The sequence below is a fragment of the Chiloscyllium plagiosum genome, unplaced genomic scaffold (assembly GCF_037043375.1).
Source record: "Chiloscyllium plagiosum isolate Xiang-an unplaced genomic scaffold, Cpla_swu_hap1 HiC_scaffold_29, whole genome shotgun sequence".
In the NCBI taxonomy this organism is placed as follows: Eukaryota; Metazoa; Chordata; class Chondrichthyes; order Orectolobiformes; family Hemiscylliidae; genus Chiloscyllium; species Chiloscyllium plagiosum.
Window position 1 is genome coordinate 36,966,063 of NW_028270167.1, and position 19,902 is coordinate 36,985,964.

At 43.7% G+C, this 19,902-nt stretch overlaps 1 protein-coding gene across 7 annotated transcripts in view; it reads right to left on the reverse strand.

The window, feature by feature from the left end:
- Nucleotides 1-19,902, reverse strand: part of kirrel3a (kirre like nephrin family adhesion molecule 3a) — a 638,457-nt gene that overhangs the window by 162,896 nt on the left and 455,659 nt on the right. For all 7 annotated transcript variants that reach the window (XM_087976494.1, XM_043676912.2, XM_087976497.1 and 4 more), the window contains exon 4: nucleotides 449-606. In XM_087976494.1, the coding sequence (XP_087832620.1) occupies nucleotides 449-606 (158 nt within the window). The remainder of the gene's footprint in view (nucleotides 1-448; nucleotides 607-19,902) is intronic.

Below are 19,902 nucleotides of genomic sequence, written 5' to 3' on the forward strand. Positions count from 1 at the left end.
ACCACACACCACCTCAATCCACTCCATCTGACCACACACCACCCCAATCCATTCCATCCCACCACACCCCCAACCCACTCCATCCCACCACACACCACCCCAACCCACTCCATCCCACCACACACCAATCCCAACCCATTCAGTTTCACCAGGCCCCCCGTCACCCCTTCCTCCTCCTCATCAACCAGATTCACATAGCCACGACTCTCCCCAATGCCATCCCAACCCATCTCCCTCAACCCAATTTCACCTGAACCCATCCCATTCAAGCCATCCTCATCCCATTCACCCCATACATCAAACCATTTCCACCCCATCCCAATCTGAGCTGCTCCATTCCATTCTACCTCGTCCCAGTCAATCCCAATATTGCATCCCACTGAACTGCCTAAATCCTGGAGTCAGCATTGCCGCTGCTTGTATCTAAGTTGGTGCCGGCTGTTCTCACCTTTATGTAGGTCGCTCCTTTCAATGGCTCTCCATCTCGGATCCATGTGATGACAGCTGCTGGCTTGGCGTTATCTGCACGACACGTAAGGTTCAGAGAATCTCCCACTTTCAGGCTGACGACAGGCCCACTGCTGATCACTGGATTATCTGGAGGGACTGAAACAAACAGCGCAAAAATACAAGAATGAAACTCCTGACCATTGAGGAAGGCATCTGACCAATACCAAGCTCATATCATAGTTGCAACATGATTCCAATTTCTTTTTATTTACTTATGGAATGTGGGTCTCAGTAGTTGAGCCAGCAACTAGTTGCCCTTGAGAAGGTGGTGAGCTGCCTTCTTGAACCGCTATAGTCCATGTATTGTAGATAAACCCACAATGCCATTAGGAAAGGAATTCCAGGATTTTGACCTAACAACAGTGAAGGGACAGTGATATATTTCCAAGATAGGGTGGGGAGTGCCTTGGAGGGGAACGTGTAAGTGGTGATGTTTCCATATAACTGCTGCCGCTGTGCTTCCAGTTAGAAGTGGTCACGAGTTTGGAAGATGCTGTCTCAATGATCTCTAATGAATTTCTGCAGGGCATCTCTTTGATAGAATACACTCCTGCAATTGAGGGTTGGTGGAGGAGAGAATTGACCTTTGTGGATGCGATGCCAATCAAGTGGCTGCTTTGTCCTGGATGGTGTCAAGCTTTGAGTATTGTTGGAGCTGCACTTAACTGGGCAAGTGGGGAGTATTCCATCATACTCCTGACTTCTGCCTTGTAAATGGTGGACAGGCTTTGGGGAGTCAGGAAGAAAGTTACTCATTGTAGTATTCCTAGCTCTGACCAGCCCTTGTTGCCAATGTATTTATATGGCAAGTCCAGTTGCTGTAATAAAGGCTACCCTGGGAGTCTGTAAGGTAGTCCCTGAAGCAGACAGGCAAAAGCTTCAAAATTTAAGTGTACAGGCTGGGCAACCCTCTATTGATTTAAAAGGGATTTTGATGATGGATTTTGGGTGCAGGCTTTAGGAGTAAAAATAAGCTTTCAGAGAAATCTTTCTCATAGAAGAGTTTAAAATTCTTGACCATTGGTAATGAAAGCCAACATTGAAGATAAAATTGCAGTTGCAAGACAGGCAGCAGCAACAGCTGACAATTATGAGCTGATCCATAAAACAAAATCTTCTTGCATCATCCCTATACACCTGAGAAGGATAAATAGTAGGAGAGTATAATGAAGACAAGTTAAAGGCAAGTACAGTTACTATAGTCCTATCAGTCCATTGGGCTGCTCTCTCATAAAGAAGGATGACTTTAAGCTGAGGGTCACCACGCCTCAGGTGAGGTGAGAAGATGTCAAGGAGAGTTCTTCATAATAACCTTAGCTGGTGCAGGAATTGAATCCACTCTGTTAGCATCACTCTCATTGCAAACCAGCCATCCAGCCAACTGAGCTAAGTGACCCCCACAAGGAAAGTAAGGAGCCAAGGTAGAGAAAGGGCAGCTGTAAATGCCCCAAGATGTTTTCCTCAGCTCAGAAAAGAAAATGCTGAGGATTGAATTACAGCTGAAAATGTGTTGCTGAAAAAGTGCAGCAGGTCAGGCAGCATCCAAGGAACAGGAGAATCAACGTTTCGGGCATAAGCCCTTCTTCAGGAATGAATTACAGCCTATCCGAACTCACTTTGTAAGACAAAGCAGTAAAACCTCCACAATTCAGTAGACTGCTGGGATTCATTGAACAATTTCCACATGGAAAACTATTTGTGCCAATGGGCCTTACTCACATATAGGGCCAGTGCATGAGGGACTTATACCTGAGGAACCTGTAGGTTGAAATTCAGTTCCACTACTTTCTCCTATTTATTTGGAACACATATCCTTAATGTTACACAATGACAGATTGGTCCCCACCAGTAGTGTAGCACAGTGTCAGAAAGCAACAGAACTCGATCTACCAGTACTGTACCCCAGAGTTATACAGTGACAGATCTGTCCCCACCAGCATTGCATCCCAGTATTATACAGCAGCAGACCTCTATCTACAAGTACTGTAACGCAGTGTTAAGCAGCGACGGACCTGTCCCTACAGTTCTGTTCCGCAGTGTTATACAGTGACAGACCGGTTGCCATCAGTTATGTATCCCAGTGTTTTGCAGTGACAGACCTGTCCCCATCAGTACTGTACCCTGGTCTTATACAGTGACAGACTGGTATCCACCAGTAACGTATCCCAGTGTTTTACAGTGACAGACCTGTTCCCATCTGTACTGTACTCTGGTCTTATACAATGACAAACTTGTCTCCATCAGTGCTGTACCCATGTTATACAGTGACAGACCTTTCCGCACTAGTACTGTACCCTAGTGTTATACAGTGACAGACTATTTCCACTAGTATTGTACCCCAGTGTATACAGTGACAGATCTTTCCCCACCAGTACTGTACTCCAGTGCTATACAGTGGCAGACGTGTCTCCATCAGTACTGTGCCCCAGTGTTATACAGTGATAGACCTGTCCCCATCAGTACTGTACCCCGGTCTTATACAGTGATAGACTGGTCTCCACCAGTAACATACCCCAGTGTTTTACAGTGACAGACCTGTCTCCATCAGCTCCATACTCCTGTCTTATACAGTGACAGACTTGTCTCCATCAGTGCTGTACCCATGTTATACAGTGACAGATCTTTCTGCACTAGTACTATACCCTAGTGCTATACAGTGACAGAATGGTCTCCACCAGTACTGTACCCCAGTGTAATACAGTGACAGACCTGTCTCCACCAGTACTGTCCCCCAGTGTTATACAGTGACAGACCTGTCCCCACCAGTACTGTACCCCGATGTTATACAGTGACAGACCTGTCTCCATCAGTGTTGTACCCCAGTGTTATATAGTGACAGACCTGTCCCCACCAGTACTGTATCCTGATGTTATACAGTGACAGACCTGTCTCCATCAGTACTGTACCCCAGCGTCTTACAGTGACAGGCTTGCCCCACCAGTACTGTACCCCAGTGTTAAATGGGGACAGACCTGCACCTGAGATAATATCCTCAAGATAACAAATTTTCATTTATGGAGCAGTTTTCACTGCCCAGAATGTCCGAGTATACTTTACAGTCAACAAACTGCAGTTGCTGCTTAACACATGGTTAGCATTATAGTGCAGGATACTGGCAGCCATTTTTCCTGAAATTCCTAGAAACAGTGAGATGACTTATTTTTAGTGACGTCAGCTGAGGGATAAGTGTAGGCTAGAACAAACTCTTCCCTCTTCCACATGGAGTCCTGGAGTCATGTACAGCTCCTTGAGATGGCAGGCAGAAATTTGACAGTGCAGCACTCCCTTGGTTCCAGTCTGGATGGATGTACTGAGTTCTTTGGTGTGTAGCTTGAAACTATACTTATAAACTCAGGCAAGATAGGTACCCATTCAGCTGCAGCTGACACTGGGCACTGCCATGTAGAAGAGAATGGTCATTTCCATGATTTGCCTCACCAAACCTCTGGACTGATGACTTTCCCAAAAGGAGCGAGAGCCCTAATAGAGTCAGCAATTCTATTAAATAAGGGAATGACATGGATAGCAAGCACGAAAGCCTAGGAAACATAATTTTAAAAGTGCCTGATGGTCCCAAAAGAGTTTCAATCACTACACCTCTCAAATTATCCGTAGAGTCTATCCCCAAGTCTGACTGTCTTTACCCAGTTGGGTGATTTTACTAAGCAAACAACTAGCTCCAACTTACAGGGTACTAGGATTCATCAAGTTATGCTGCAATCTTCTAAAGCCTAAACACACACAAAAGATGTTTTGGGAGAAAAGATATGTAATTAACATTCAAGATGAAATGAATCGTTTCCACAACATTTTATTCACAAATCATACCGTTCATGGACGAATAATTAAATTTGCTGCCTTAGCTGATTTAGAAAGGCTGAAATTGTCATGGATTGGGAACTATTGGTGTGAGAATGTTCTGTTCAGAAAAAAGATTAGAGTGTGCTATTTTAAGAACTCACCTAAAGCTTCAATGTGCTCCAGTACTTGGTGTAATATGATGTTTGGCTGTCATTACGTTGATAAAATGTGGCCATCCCTGTTATGCATTCAGAGCTGAAACTGAGCTAACTCTATGGTATTAATTTTAAATCACTGTCTTATTAATTTCATAGTGTAACTGTTAAAATCCAGCAAAGCTGAGGGATGAGACGCAAAAACATGACGCATATCCTGAGGCATTCCCTCAAACCAGATCAGTCCATGACTAAATGCAACATGCCGAATTTGTCTCAACGTCTTTTCTCTCTCTCTATCTCTTTTACATAGCTGTGAAATTCACCAAAGTAAATTATGGATTGGGTTGTCTTATGAGAACAAGTTGAACAGAGCAGCTCACTTCCACTGGAGTTTGGAAGAGTAAGAGATGATTTAAAATGTATAAGATCCTGAAAGATCTTGACAAGGTGGACATGGAAAAGATGTTTCTTTATGTGAGTCTGCCCAGAGTTTGGGGGGGGGGGGGGGGGGCAATATATTAAAATTGAAGCTTGTTGTTATAGGACAGAGATGAGATGGTTTTCTCTCAGAGGGTCAGGAACCCCCCTGACTCATAAGGCAGTGGAAGCAAGATAATTGAATATTTTTACGACAGAAGTAGATAGTTACATGTTAGGGAAGGGGATCAAACAGGTAAATGGAAATGTGGAAATTGAAGCACAAACAGATCAGTCATGATGGGCAAATGATCTATTTCTGCCCTCTTCCATATGTTCATCCAGAGTAAAACAATGACACCATTAATTCTGATAGTGAATAAGTTTGTTATATATTTCTCATAGAGGATTTTAATTGCAGCTATGGATTCTGGGATTTCCTTGCTCCTAGTGCATCATGTTTTCACTTATTCATATACAAGGTAATATGAGGAACGCTGAGAGTTATCGACATGAAAATACATATGGGAAACTGAGACAGACAGATTGGAATGATCAGATATGAGAATCTGATTAGTCAGGCAATGAGCTCAGTTCTTCAAACAGGACATCTCAATCCACCGAACAGTGATCCCTGCCCACAGGCCAGACAATCCCAATCAATAAGTTGGATTTTCAAATGTTTGATCTGGTGAGATAATACAATCTCGATGTCGAACTATTGGTGGATATTTTTGGTTCTTCAGGATCAGCAATATCTTAATGTCTATTTTATCTTCCTATCCTTAGGACAATATGGTACTCAAAAAAAGACAAAGGTGATAGACGAAATGATGTGAGAGCTGTACGTGGTAAGATACATTGCAGCAGAGAGCAGGGGAGCTGGGCGGAAGTTCAGACGGAGCGCAAAGCCGGTCGGGAAGGTAAGGGATTACTATATAAAGAACTTACCTCAACGCCAACGGTCTTTTCGCAGCAGAGAGCGGCGGGAGCTGGGCGGAAGTTCAGACGGAGCGCAAAGCCGGTCGGGAAGGTAAGGGATTACTATATAAAGAACTTACCTCGACGCCAACGGTCTTTTCGCAGCAGAGAGCGGCGGGAGCTGGGCGGAAGTTCAGGCGGAGCGCAAAGCCGGTCGGGAAGCAGAGAGCGGCGGGAGCTGGGCGGAAGTTCAGACGGAGTGCAAAGCCGGTCGGGAAGGTAAGGGATTACTATATAAAGAACTTATCTCGACGCCAACGGTCTTTTCGCAGCAGAGAGCGGCGGGAGCTGGGCGGAAGTTCAGACGGAGCGCAAAGCCGGTCGGGAAGGTAAGTGATTACTATTAGATTCGGTGTGTTCTAAACCCCAGGTCCTACAAAGTAGGGTCTCCCTCCCTCCCTCCTCCTCTAACCTTAATTAAGAGTCCACAGACGTGCCACAAAAAGAGGGTCTAAGGAAGTTTAGATTGAAGAGTGAGGCTTCAGCTCAGGAATCTTTGACAAGGAGGTTGAGTGAAGTGATTACAGATGGAAATGTGTTGCTGGAAAAGCGCAGCAGGTCAGGCAGCATCTAGGGAACAGGAGAATCGACGTTTCGGGCATTAGCCCTCCTGTTCCCTAGATGCTGCCTGACCTGCTGTGCTTTTCCAGCAACACATTTCCATCTCTGATCTCCAGCATCTGCAGACCTCACTTTCTCCTCCCTGAAGTGATTACACCACAGTTGAAGAGGGTGAAGACATGACTGCCCAGCTGGTTCAGTGCGCTACATGCTTGATGTGGGAGGTCAACGACTCTGGTGTGTCCGGCTTGTATATGTGTGGAAAATGTGTGCACATTCAGCAATTGACCAAGCATATTGCAGCGCTGACGAAAGAACTCGAAGACCTTAGGCTCATCCGAGAGAACGAGATCTTTATGGACAAGACCTTCAGCGATGTTATTATACCAATCATGGCAGAAGAGAGCAGAAGATGAGGAAGGCAGAGAGGAGACAGGTGCAAGAGACCCCGGGAGAAGTACCTGTCAGGAACAAGTTGAGGCTTTTGGAAACAGATACTGATGACACTGCCAGTTCGCAAGGCAGCCAAGTTTGTCAATCAAAAGTTGCCGCAGAGGCAGAGCGGAAGAGTCGGACATCGCACAGTGCCGTGGAAATAGGGGACTCCATCGTGAGAGGAATTGACCGGGGTTTTTGTGGCAGCAGACGGGATTTAAGGATGGTGTGTGGCCTTCCTGGTGCTAGAGTGAAAGACATTGCGGACAGAGTGCAGGAAATCCTCAAGGATGAGGGTGAAGAGCCAGAGGTGGTGGTACATGTCGGCACAAATGATGTCGGGAAGAAGAGGAGGAACATACTACAGTGAGACGTCGGAGAACTAGGAAGAAGGCTGAAAAGCAGGACTTCCAAGGTGGTTATCTCCGGTTTGCTTCCAGTTCTTCGGGCTAGTGTGGCCAGAAACAGGGAGATAATGGACTTGAATGTGTGACTGGGGAACTGGTGCAGGAAGCAAGGATTTAAGTTCTTGGATCACTGGGGTATATTTTGTGGTAAACAAATTCTACAAGAGAGACGGCTTGCACCTTAATAGGTTAGGGACCAGTATTCTGGCAGGCAGGTTTTCTACTGCAACACCGCTACATTTAAACTAAGTAGCGGGGGGGAGGGGACAAGCTGGATGTTTAAAAAGGAAATTGAAGGGAAAGTTAGAACAAGAGAAGTCAAGAAAGACAACTGTATCAATGAGGCAGAAAACTCGGAAAGGCATCATGCTGTAAGGTTGAGTGAAATAAGGGTTGGTGGGAAGGGTGAGAGCAGTAACAAATTAAAAATACTATACATGAATGCACGAAGCATTAGACATAAGATGGATGAGCTTGAGGCTCTTTTGGAAATTGGCAGATACGATATTGTGGGGATAACTGAGACGTGGCTTCAAGTGGACAGGGCCTGGGAAATGAATATTCAAGGCTACACGTGCTATCGTAAGGACAGACAGACGGGCAGAGGGGGTGGGGTGGCCTTGTTGGTAAGGGACGATATTCAGTCCCTTGCGTGGGGGGATCTAGAATCAGGGGATGTAGAGTCAGTGTGGATAGAGCTTCGAAATACTAAGGGTAAAAAGACCCTCTTGGGAGTCATCTACAGGCCCCCAAACAGTAGTCTGGATGTCGGATGTAAGTTAAATCAGGAGCTGAAATTGGCCTGTCGCAAAGATGTCACTACAGTTGTTATGGGGGATTTTAACATGCAGGTAGACTGGGAGAATCAGGATGGTATTGAGCCTCAAGAAAGAGACTTTGTGGAGTGCCTCAGAGATGGATTCTTAGAGCAGCTGGTGCTGGAGCCGACCAGGGAGAAGGCAATTCTGGATCTGGTATTGTGTAACGAACCAGAATTGGTCAGAGACCTCGAAGTGAAGGAGCCATTGAGAAGTAGTGACCATAATACAATAAGCTTCAATCTGCAATTTGAGAGGGAGAGGGTACAGTCGGAAGTGACAGTACTTCTGTTGAATAAAGGGAACTATGGAGCTATGAGGGAGGAGCTGGCCAAAGTTCAATGGTGCAATACCTTAGCAAGGATAACCGTGGAGGAACAATGGCGGATATTTCTGTGTATAATGCAGAAGTTGCAGGATCAGTTCATTCCTGAAAGGAAGAAAGATCCCAGGAGGAGGCATGGGCGGCCGTGGCTGACGAGGGAAGTAAAGAAACATATAAAGTTAAAAGAGAAAAAGTATAATATAGCAAAGATAAGTGGGAAAACTGAGGACTGGGAAGCTTTTAAAGAGCAACAGAGGATTACTAAGAAAGAAATATGCAGAGGAAAAATGAGGTACGAAGGTAAACTGGCCAAGAATATTAAGGAGGATAGTAAAAGCTTTTTTAGGTATGTGCAAGGCAAAAAAATGGTTAGGACAAAAATTGGGCCCTTGAAGACAGAAACAGGGGAATATATTACTAGGAACAAAGAAATGGCAGAGGAATTAAATGGGTACTTCAGATCTGTGTTCACTGGGGAAGACACAAGCAATCTCCCTGAGGTAACAGTGGCTGAAGGACCTGAACTTAAGGGAATTTATATTTGCCAGGATTTGGTGTTGGAGAGACTGTTAGGTCTGAAGGTTGATAAGTCTCTGGGGCCTGATGGTCTGCATCCCAGGGTACTGAAGGAGGTGGCTTGGGAAATCGTGGATGCGTTGGTGATTATTTTCCAGAGTTCAATAGATTCGGGGTCGGTTCCTGAGGATTGGAGGGTGGCTAATGTTATACCACTTTTTAAGAAAGGTGGGTGAGAGAAAGCAGAAAATTATAGACCAGTTAATCTGACCTCAGTGGTGGGAAAGATGCTGGAGTCTATTATAAAGGATGAAATTACTGCACATCTGGATAGTAGTAACAGGATAGGACAGGGTCAGCATGGATTTATGAAGGGGAAATCATGCTTGATTAATCTTCTTGAATTTTTTGAGGATGTAACTATGAAGTTGGACGAGGGAAATCCAGTAGTTGTAGTGTACCTGGACTTTCAGAAAGCTTTTGATAAAGTCCCACACAGGAGGTTAGTGAGTAAAATTAGGGCTCATGGTATTGGGGGCAAAGTACTAGATTGGATTGAAAATTGGTTGGCTAATAGGAAACAAAGGGTAGTGATAAACGGCTCCATTTCGGAATGGCAAGCAGTGACCAGTGGGGTACCGCAGGGATCCGTGCTGGGACCGCAGCTTTTTACAATATATGTTAATGATATAGAAGATGGTATCAGCAATAACATTAGCAAATTTGCTGATGATACAATGCTGGGTGGCAGGGTGAAATGTGATGAGGATTTTAGGAGATTACAGGGTGACCTGGACAAGTTCGGTGTGTGGGCAGATGCATGGCAGATGCAGTTTAATGTGGATAAATGTATGGTTATCCACTTTGGTAGCAAGAACAGGAAGGCAGATTACTACCTCAATGGAATCAATTTATGTAAAGGGGCAGTACAGAGAGATCTGGGTGTTCTTGTACACCAGTCAATGAAGGCTAGCATGCAAGTACAGCAGGTAGTGAAGAAGGCTAATAGCATGCTGAAAATGTGTTGCTGGAAAAGCGCAGCAGGTCAGGCAGCATCCAGGGAACAGGAGAATCGACGTTTCGGGCATAAGCCCTTCTTCAGGAATGAGGAAAGTTTGTCCAGCAGGCTAAGATAAAAGGTAGCGAGGAGGGACTTGGGGGAGGGGCGTCGGAAATGTGATAGGTGGAAAGAGGTCAAGGTGAGGGTGATAGGTCAGACTGGGGTGGGGGCGGAGAGGTCAGGAAGAAGATTGCAGGTTAGGAAGGCGGTGCTGAATTCGATGGATTTGACTGAGACAAGGTGGGGGGAGGGGAAATCAGAGTTCATCCCTTGTGGTTGGAGGGTTCCTAGGCGGAAGATGAGGCGCTCTTCCTCCAACCGTTGTGTTGTTGTGGTCTGGCGATGGAGGAGTCCAAAGACCTGCATATCCTTGGTGGAGTGGGAGGGGGAGTTTAAGTGTTGAGCCACAGGGTGGTTGGGTTGGTTGGTCCGAGTGTCCCAGAGGTGTTCTCTGAAACGCTCCGCAAGTAGGCGGCCTGTCTCCCCAATATAGAGGAGGCCACATCGGGTGCAGAGGATGCAATAAATGATGTGTGTGGAGGTGCAGGTGAATCTGTGGCGGATATGGAAGTTTCCTTTGGGGCCTTGGAGGGAGGTGAGGGGGGAGGTGTGGGCGCAAGTCTTGCACTTCCTGCGGTTGCAGGGGAAGGTGCCGGGAGTGGAGGTTGGGTTGGTGGGGGGTGTGGATCTGACGAGGGAGTCACGGAGGGAGTGGTCTTTTCGGAATGCTGATAGGGGAGGGGAGGGAAATATATCCTTGGTGGTGGGGTCGGTTTGGAGGTGGCGGAAATGACGGCGGATGATGCGCTGTACATGGAGATTGGTGGGGTGGTAGGTGAGGACCAGTGGGGTTCTGTCCTGGTGGCGGTTGGAGGGGCGGGGCTCAAGGGCGGAGGAGCAGGAAGTGGAAGAGATGCGGTGGAGGGCATCGTCGACCACGTTGGGGGGGAAACCGACCGACCAACCGACCATCAAATCGACCGACTCCCACAGCTACCTGGAGCACCTGCCTCCTAATAGCATGCTGGCCTTCATAACAAGAGGAATTGAGTATAGAAGCAAAGCGGTGCTTCTGCAGCTGTACATGGCCCTGGTGAGACCGGGAGTACTGTGTGCAGTTCTGGTCTCCAAATTTGAGAAAAGACATTCTGGCTATTGAGGGAGTGCAGCATAGGTTCACGAGGTCAATTCCTCGAATGGCAGGATTACCTTACACTGAAAGACTGAAGCGACTGGGCTTGTATACCCTTGAGTTTCGAAGATTGAGAGGGGATCTGATTGAGACGTATAAGATTTTGAAAGGATTGGACACTCTGGCAGTAGGAAACATATTTCCACTGATGGGTGAGTGCCGAACCAGAGGACACAGCTTAAAAATACGGGGTAGACCATTTAGGACAGAGCTCAGGAGAAACTTCTTCACCCAGAGAGTGGTGGCTGTGTGGAATGCTGTGTCCCAGAGGGCAGTGGAGGCCCACTCTTTCATTTAAGAAAGAGTTGGATAGAGCTCTCAAAGATAGTGGAATCAAGGGTTATGGAGATAAGGCAGGAACAGGATACTGATTAGGAATGATCAGCCATGATTATATTGAATGGCGGTGCAGGCTCGAAGGGCTGAATGGCCTACTCCTGCACCTATTGTCTATTGTCTATTGTCATGACATAAGATATATTACATGTATAATCTCAGAAAATACACAGAACTGAGTGTCCCAAAAATGAATGACTTTTGGCTCTGGAATTCATGGTTCTAGTTTTTTATGTTGTTCACCGTAAGTAAGGGGTTAATAATTGGGTCTGCAGGCAAAACTACATAAATTAATTTTAATAGGATTGGCCAATGTATTGGCCAGTCAAAACAAGTATCTGGTGGGAGTTGTTTGGATGAATGTGTGGTCGCTGCTCCTTTTGAAATATGGGGACATGTAATTTATATTTTCTTTGTTCCAGTCATTTTATTGAAATTTGGGTTTTCCCAGGATTGTTCAACTTTATCATCTATCCAAAGTTAGAATCACACAGTACCAGGTTATAGTCCAACAGGTTTAATTGAAACCATAAGCTTTCAGAGTCCTGTTTCTTTGTCAGGTCACCATCAGCAGTGCTCCAAAACCTTGTGATTTCAAATAAACCTGTTGCTCTATAACCTGGTGTAGTGTAACATCTGACTTTGCCCACCCAGAACAGCACTGGTACCTTCACATTACATCTATCCAAAGGCTACGGTCTATTATTGCTGTACAATACTGAAGGTACAATTATAGAATCATAGAGTCATAGAGATGTACAGCACAGAAACAAACTCATTGGTCCTACTCGACCATGCTGACCAGATATCCGAAAATAATCTAGTCCTATTTGCCAGCATTTAGCCCATATCCTTCCTATTCATATACCCATTGTTGCAACACGGGGTAAACCCTTCTGCTTAATTTAAAACCAGCAATACAGAAAAAATTTATTCCATGCAGTAATCTGTAAAAATTCAAGTGGCCAAGAACTATTTAAAGTAAAGATTAACAACTTTATTTCTTAAAGTATAACAGAGAATAATTAGCTAACAATTATTTATAATTCCTTACTCTAACCTATCTGTTACCTTCCCTTCAATAATACTAGTCTGATAAAACTCCCGATTACGATTTACAGAAAATTTCAAATTTTAAAACCAGCCATTGGTCGAATCTTCTCTTTATCTTGGTCGGTAGATTTGCTTCCCAGGTCAGTGTTGAGGTTTTTTTCTGTGCAAACTCCTTCTCTAGACAGGCACCTCTCAGAGAATTCTGACTGGCAGTCTACAGCTGTTGGTCTGGTGGCAGATCTCCTCCTAACTGTTCAACTTTCCTCGGTCTTATACCCCAAAGCATCGGATTGTGTCATTGGTTTTTAAGATTATCAATATACTCAATTCAAACTTGATTGGAATTTGGTCTTTTCTCAGGGTATAATTTAAACTGATTGGCTGAATTCGAATCTGTTTTGTCGTTTCCAGGCAACTAGCTATCCCAGTAGCTGGAACGTATGTTACATTGTATCTTATTGAGAATACTTGGTGCTGTCACTACTAGCTTTTACTCTCTTAAAGGTATAGTACACCCACATCTTCATAACACCCATCCAGATGCCTTTTAAATGTTGCAATTGTACTAGCCTCCCCCATTTCCTCTGGCAGCTCATTCCATACATGCACCACCCTCTGCATGAAAATGTTGTCCTTTAGGTCCCTTTTAAATTTTCCCCTCTTACCCTAAACCTATGTCCTCTAGTTTTGGACTCCTCCATCCCAGGGAAACGACCTTGTCTATTTACCTTATCCATATACCTCATGTTTTATAAACCCTGAACCTCTGACTCTCAGGGAAAATAGCCCCATTCTGTTCAGCCTCTCCCTATAGCTCAAACCCTGGCAATATCCTTGTGAATCTTTTCTGAACCCTTTCAAGTTTTACAACATCCTTCTGTTCTAAAGTTGTAGGTGTACTGCACCTTTAACAGAGAGTGAAAGCTGGCAAAACTTAACAAGCACAGACTGTGAAAATTTAAAATTGTAACATTTGGCTATGAAACAAATAGCTGAGCTGAGTTATTGTGGTACACAACAAATTTAAATTTGGCCAATCAGTTTTAATTATGCACCAAGATACCAAAATCCAATTGAATTTGAATTGTATTGTTTTGATGACATCAATCCAATGAGACAATTTCATGTTTTGGGGTATAAAAATCGGGCATTTTGAACAGTTAGCCAGAGCATTAAAGAGCAGCAACAGCCACAGAATGCCCACAGAATTGCTGTCTGAAAGGTACCTGTTCATATGAAACCTGTACAGCAGAAGACCGAAGAAAAGACCCAGAAAAATCTACAGAGGAAAATTCAGAAGAGAATCGACACAGCTGATTGGGTTTGAAATTTGAATTTTTTTGTAAAACTTAATAGAGGGGGATTTGTTAGATCAGTATGGAGTTGTAGAGTGGGAGGTAGATAACTCGTTAAGATATAGGAGGTTTACAATGTAGATAGTTGTTTAATTTTATTTAATCTTGGAGTTAAAGAATAAATTGTTAATCATTTCTTTAAATAGTGGGATTTGGTAGCTCTTCATCACCTGTACTTCAACAGATTACAAGGAGAGATGAGCTTTTCTGTGTGTCTGGTTTAAATTAGCAGAAGGGTCTACTCTGTTTTGTAACAGTTTTGTTTTCCTTAAATATTCCAAGGACATTTAGTTAGTTCTCCTACTATTGTAACTCTATGATGTGTCATTATTGTGGTTCATATATCAATTAGTAAATCTGTCTGGCAATTTCATTGTGGTCCAGTGAAGTGTTCATAGTCTCCTGAAGTCCTGCAAGATCATGAGATCTATCCAGTCAGCCAAGATACAGAAACAAAACTTTTTTCCTCAACCTCCCTGCTCCCCGCCCCCAACCAAGCATCTTCCAAAGGAACACAAATGGGTAGCAAAGAGGAATGTTCTAGATTTTAGGGAGCAAGGTACATTGCCGACCTTTTAGGATTCTCCCAAGGGTGACAAGAATTGAAGAATGTTCACATGGACAGTGCAGTGAATGAGCCAAGGAGAAGAGTCACGAAGCATTAAAAGAAACAGCCTATTTTTCTGATTAAAATTGAATTTTTTCTTCACTATTTATAAAAATATAGGACTTTGGGAAATTTGCTATTTGGCTGATAATCAAGATTCATTCAATTTGATGGTGGAGAATCAGTTGAGGTTTCAATTTGCATGGTAACACAGGACATAAATGGCAATAGTGAGATCAAGGGAGGATTGAAGCAGGTAGTTATGTGACAAAACATCCCGGAATAAGTTCAGGCAGAGTAGACAACCAGCAGCAAGGAAGCCAGTGATGGAAGTCTGGTCTCTGAATCAAACAACACTATTGAAAGTTTAAACTTCAAAAAATGTCACTGAAAATCGAGACGAATGTAGGAAAGGGCAATTACACCAAGTCTTCCACTAACAGCAACAAAAGTATTACATTAGTAGTCCTCTAGAAAGTAATGAAACCTTTCTGATGTGAACTATTTGTCTTTTTGTTGTAATGTTTGAACACTGCAATTACACAGCTGACTGGTTGCTGAGCTGCGTGTAGCATCAAGTGATTACACAGACTCTGAAATGCCTTCAGATAAATGCTTGATATTTTAAAATATGCATCCAGTTGGCATCATAACCTTTCACTTTGTTCTCTCTCCTGCTATCTCAAATTCCTTCCTTCCTTCACCTGAGAGTGTTAACCCATTGTGAACTCTGGCATTATTTACTCTGATTGAATAAGGTACTTCAGATGATTTTCTGACTCCAAAAGCTCACCCTATACTCTCCCACCACTGGTCATCTGACAGGGCATTCCCCCCAACACCACCTTCCCTTGTAAATTGGAAGCAGACAGATAGTGATTGAACAAATGCTTCCTTGGAGCTTTTTCACTGGACTGTTCTCCATGCATGAGGTGAGTTTTAAAAACTCTTGAGATTCTTTCAACGCTCATCCCAACCTTCCACCATTAATTCCAAGGAGATACTTGATACTGTTCTATTCCTGTTCCACCATTTCTGTTGCCACCCATATCTGAAACATGGCACCAACTATTTTCTTATTACCATTGGTGCCAAAAATATTGAACATGTTTAAACCACATTAAGTATGATGTTTCCTTTGTACAGTTCAGGTTTGCACCTCTTCAAAGCTCCTCAACAGCCCATTTGGATGAAATTGACCACTTTCCTCTTGGGATCATTATAAGAATTCCAGATTGGTGACAGTACAAAAGAGACCATTTGGCCTATGGTATCTTTTGAAGCAATTTACCTAGTGTCACTTTTCTGCCATCTGCCTTTAGCACTTCTTTTTTAGATAACAATCCAATTCCTTCTTGAATGCCTCAATCAAACCTGCCTCCACTGCTGATCAATTGTGTCAGATCAGGAAGCACAAAAGATCAACGTTCCTTCCATGTTCACTCATGCTTTCTTGTTTATCCCACAAATAGACAACTCACATTGACACAAATGCACCCAGGATTAATAGTGAAGGTTGTATAAATAGTGAAACCTACAGCACTGGAGTTGGGTGGTCTCCTGCTACCCTAGCTTACAGTTCACCCTCGGCCAACACCACCATAAAAGTTAAATTGCTATTGATTTCTTCCACAATTTGAGTTCTTAGTTCAAGATGGTTCCAGTATTTGCTTTTGTAAAATTTCAGATTAAACCGCAGGGTGCAAAGTACACATAGTTCTGAGCAGTTTGATAAGTTGCTATTCTGCATGCAGGATTAACTTTCTCCGGGAAATGTCTCTCAAATTGAGAGCATTGTGAACTCCTCTGTGTAACCCTGAATCCTGCACTTTAAATGATAGTGACAACATCCTGCTGTCCACAATCATTAGCGATGTCATGTAGAGCACAATATCACAACTGGACAGGCAGCAAGGGATTCATTGTTGCCTGTTCTGTCACTCTCAACTAAGAGCTAGGCCAAGTGCTAAAATGAGATAATAAAGTACATCCAATAAAGGGATTAGCACTTTAAAGAAAGCAATTTAATAAGAGACGCAATGCCAGACTAGGTTGGATGACCCTCGGTCAGTTTTCACTACGGAATGTTGGGTAACTATTTAATTGCAGAATATCAGGTAAACCATGTTGAAAATGATCTAATTAAGTGATCCCAGAGGACGTGAACTCACTGCACAAAACTGTCCAGAGTGAGGAACTAATTGGATAACCTCGTTCAGAAAGGACAGGGGATGGCTGGAGAAGGAGCTGTAATCACCGATCAAGGGCAGTTTTTGTCGGATAACCTAGAATCCCCTCTCTTGCTGCTTGCCATCAGTGCGCCTGCTGGTATAAACAGTCTGAACGATACAGTGACTTTATTAGCCAACTGACCCCAGTCTGAGTGATAGAATGAGTGGAATCCTGAAATCAGCACAGAGATTCGAGCACAAACTATCATCAAACAGTTGTTTGTTTGAATGAATATTGGACAGATTCAGAATGTGACATCACCTAATCACTACATTCTGACTCTTTCTGCATCTTTTCCAATATCCTGTGCGCTGGTACCGGGGTTCTATACTGTGGATAACTGAACACATTCATTATAAATTTCTCATCTTGCTTTATGTGGCTTCACAATTAACTACCCTCTCACCACCAGCATGGAGTGGCATGGTCACGGTGGCTCAGTGGTTAGCACTGCTGCCTCACAGCACCAAGAACCCAGGTTTGATTCCAGACTCGGGGCACTGTCTGTGTGGAGTTTGTGCATTCTCCCTGTGTCCATCTCCCTGGGTTTCCTCCTGCTGCTCTAATTTCTTCCCACAGTCCAAAGATGTGCAGGTTAGGGGGATTGGCAGTGCTAAATTGCCCATAGTGTTCAGGGATGTGCAGGCTAGATGAGTTAGCTATGATCAATGCAGGGTTATAGAAATAGGGCAGTAGGGTATATCTGGATGGGATAGTCTTTGGAAGGTTAGTGTGGACTCAATGGGCTGAATGGCCTACTTCCACACTATAGGGATTCTGTGATTCTACACTGGCCCCAGCATCCCAAATCTCTGTACCCTCCTCCAGCACTACAAACCTGCTAGGCCTTTCTGCTCCTTGAACTCCAATTTTTTCTCAATCCCTCATTTTCTTTCCTATATATTTTGAGTGGGTATGCCTTCAATGATCTAAGCCCTAAACTGAAGAATTCTTTCCCAAACCTCACCATCTCGCGACCTACCTTTAAGGTGCTCCTTAAAGCTGCTTTGACTAGTCTTCTGGTCATTAGCCATTCAGCAGTTGGTCTCAAACTGTGCTTAATCAGAGGAAGTGCTGGTTTCAGGGAAATGGAATGTACTATGTAAATGGAAGTTGCTGCTCTTGTTTTAAAAGCTTTACGGTTTGAAGAGAGGTCTTACAAATTCACACTGACCGTGAGCTCTCAATGGCTCAGTGCATGGATGTGCAACCAGCTGTGAAACTGAGTCATGAGCCCTCTTGGCTGATCTCAGCAAAGCTGGTAATGCTCAGATCATATCTAACCTTAGTATCCTGAGTAATGGAAAGGAGGGATCAGCTTCTATTTCTAATCCCCATCCAGTGATCCTGATTGGAATGCAGCAATGTGTTGATGTTGATTAAGAATGGCATTGGAACTGGATGTTTATGCCCTTCTAGTTAAATAGTTGATTAGCACTTATTGTACTGATAGGTGAAAACTAGACTCATAGTAAAGTGCTAAATGGTGGGATTGAACCACAGTAACTATGTGAAGGAAGGAAGAAGAGATGAAAGGGTTTGGATGATTCCTGAATTCAAGAGGTTCCATGCAACTTCATATATAGTTTACCAAAAGACTACGCGCAGGCTCGGCCAGACAAGGTTTTAGAAGACGGAACATAGAACAGTACAGCACAGGAATGGGCCCTTTAGCCCATGTAATGCCAAATTAAACTAATCCTTCTGTCTGCCCTTGGTCCATATCCCTCCACATTCATTTGCTTCTCTAAAAGTCCCTTAACTGCCCATATTGTATCTGCCTCAACCACCATCCGTGGCAGCACGTTCTATAATCCTACTAGTGTCTGTTAAAACATTTGCCCTCCTACATCTCCTTTGACCATTCCCCTTCTCACCTTAAATGCATGCCCCCCAGTATTAGACATTTTACCTCTGGAAAAAGATTCTGGCCATCAACCCTATCTATGCACCCCATCGTTTTATAGACTTCTATCAAGTTTCCCCTTCCGCTGCTCCAGAGAAAACAAGTCTAGTTTTTCTAGCCTCTTCTTATAGCTCATACCCTCTAATCAGGCAGCATCCTGATGAACCTCTTCTACACCCTCTCCAAAGCATGCACATCCTTCCTGTAATGTGATGACCAGAACTGAATGCATACTCTAAGAGTGGCTTAACCAAAGTCTTATAAAGCTGTAAACTAAGCAGGTACTCATTGAAAATGATTGTGAATGAGTTTATTTATACATTTTAAATGATGTGTGATGACCTGAATATTGGATTGTGAAGTTTTTTTTATTTGAACCAAATGCAGGGTGTGGCAGGTAGTCTGGGTGATCCCAATGATCTATAACGTGCCATGGGTGGATTAGCAGAATGCGAAGGAAAGTGTCAGAGATGTCTGAGGTGATGCACTTTAGCAGAAGGAGAAAGGAGAAACAATACAGATTTAATGGCACAATTGTAGAGGTTATGCAAGGAAACAAGGACCTTGGAGTTAATGTACATAGATTTTTGGTGGTGGTTGGGCATATTTAGAGGGCAGATAGCAACAGATATGGGATCTTGGGGTTCCTAAATAGAGGCACTACTTTAGGATTGATATGAAAATCCTTAAGAGTGCACAGAAGAAAACCCAGAATGATTCTAGGAAATGGGGTACTTCAGCTACAAAGTGAGATTGAGTACTTGAGGTTGTTCTTGGAGCAAAGGAAACCATGGGGAGATGTGACTAAAATGAAGTGTACAATATTTGGACACGCTTAAATATTGTGCTCAAAGAAAAATTATTTCTATTTGCTAATGGTCCAAAGACTCTGAGACGATTTAAAGTTTTGAATCTGACTTTTGTACTTAATTCCCTGATCAATGAAGTCAAGCATGCCATACACCTTCTTGACCACCTTATCTAATTGTGTGATCACTTTCAGGGAGCTATGTACTTGAACCCCAAGATCCCATACCTGTTGCTATCTGCCCTCTAAATATGCCCAACCACCACCAAAAGTCTATGTACATCAATGCTGGTCAGGGTCCTACCACCAACTATATACTTATATATCTCCCAAACTGCAGCACCTCACGCTTACCTGCATTAAACTCCATCTGCCATTTCTCTGCCCATATCTGCATCTGATCTATATCTCGCTATATCCTTTG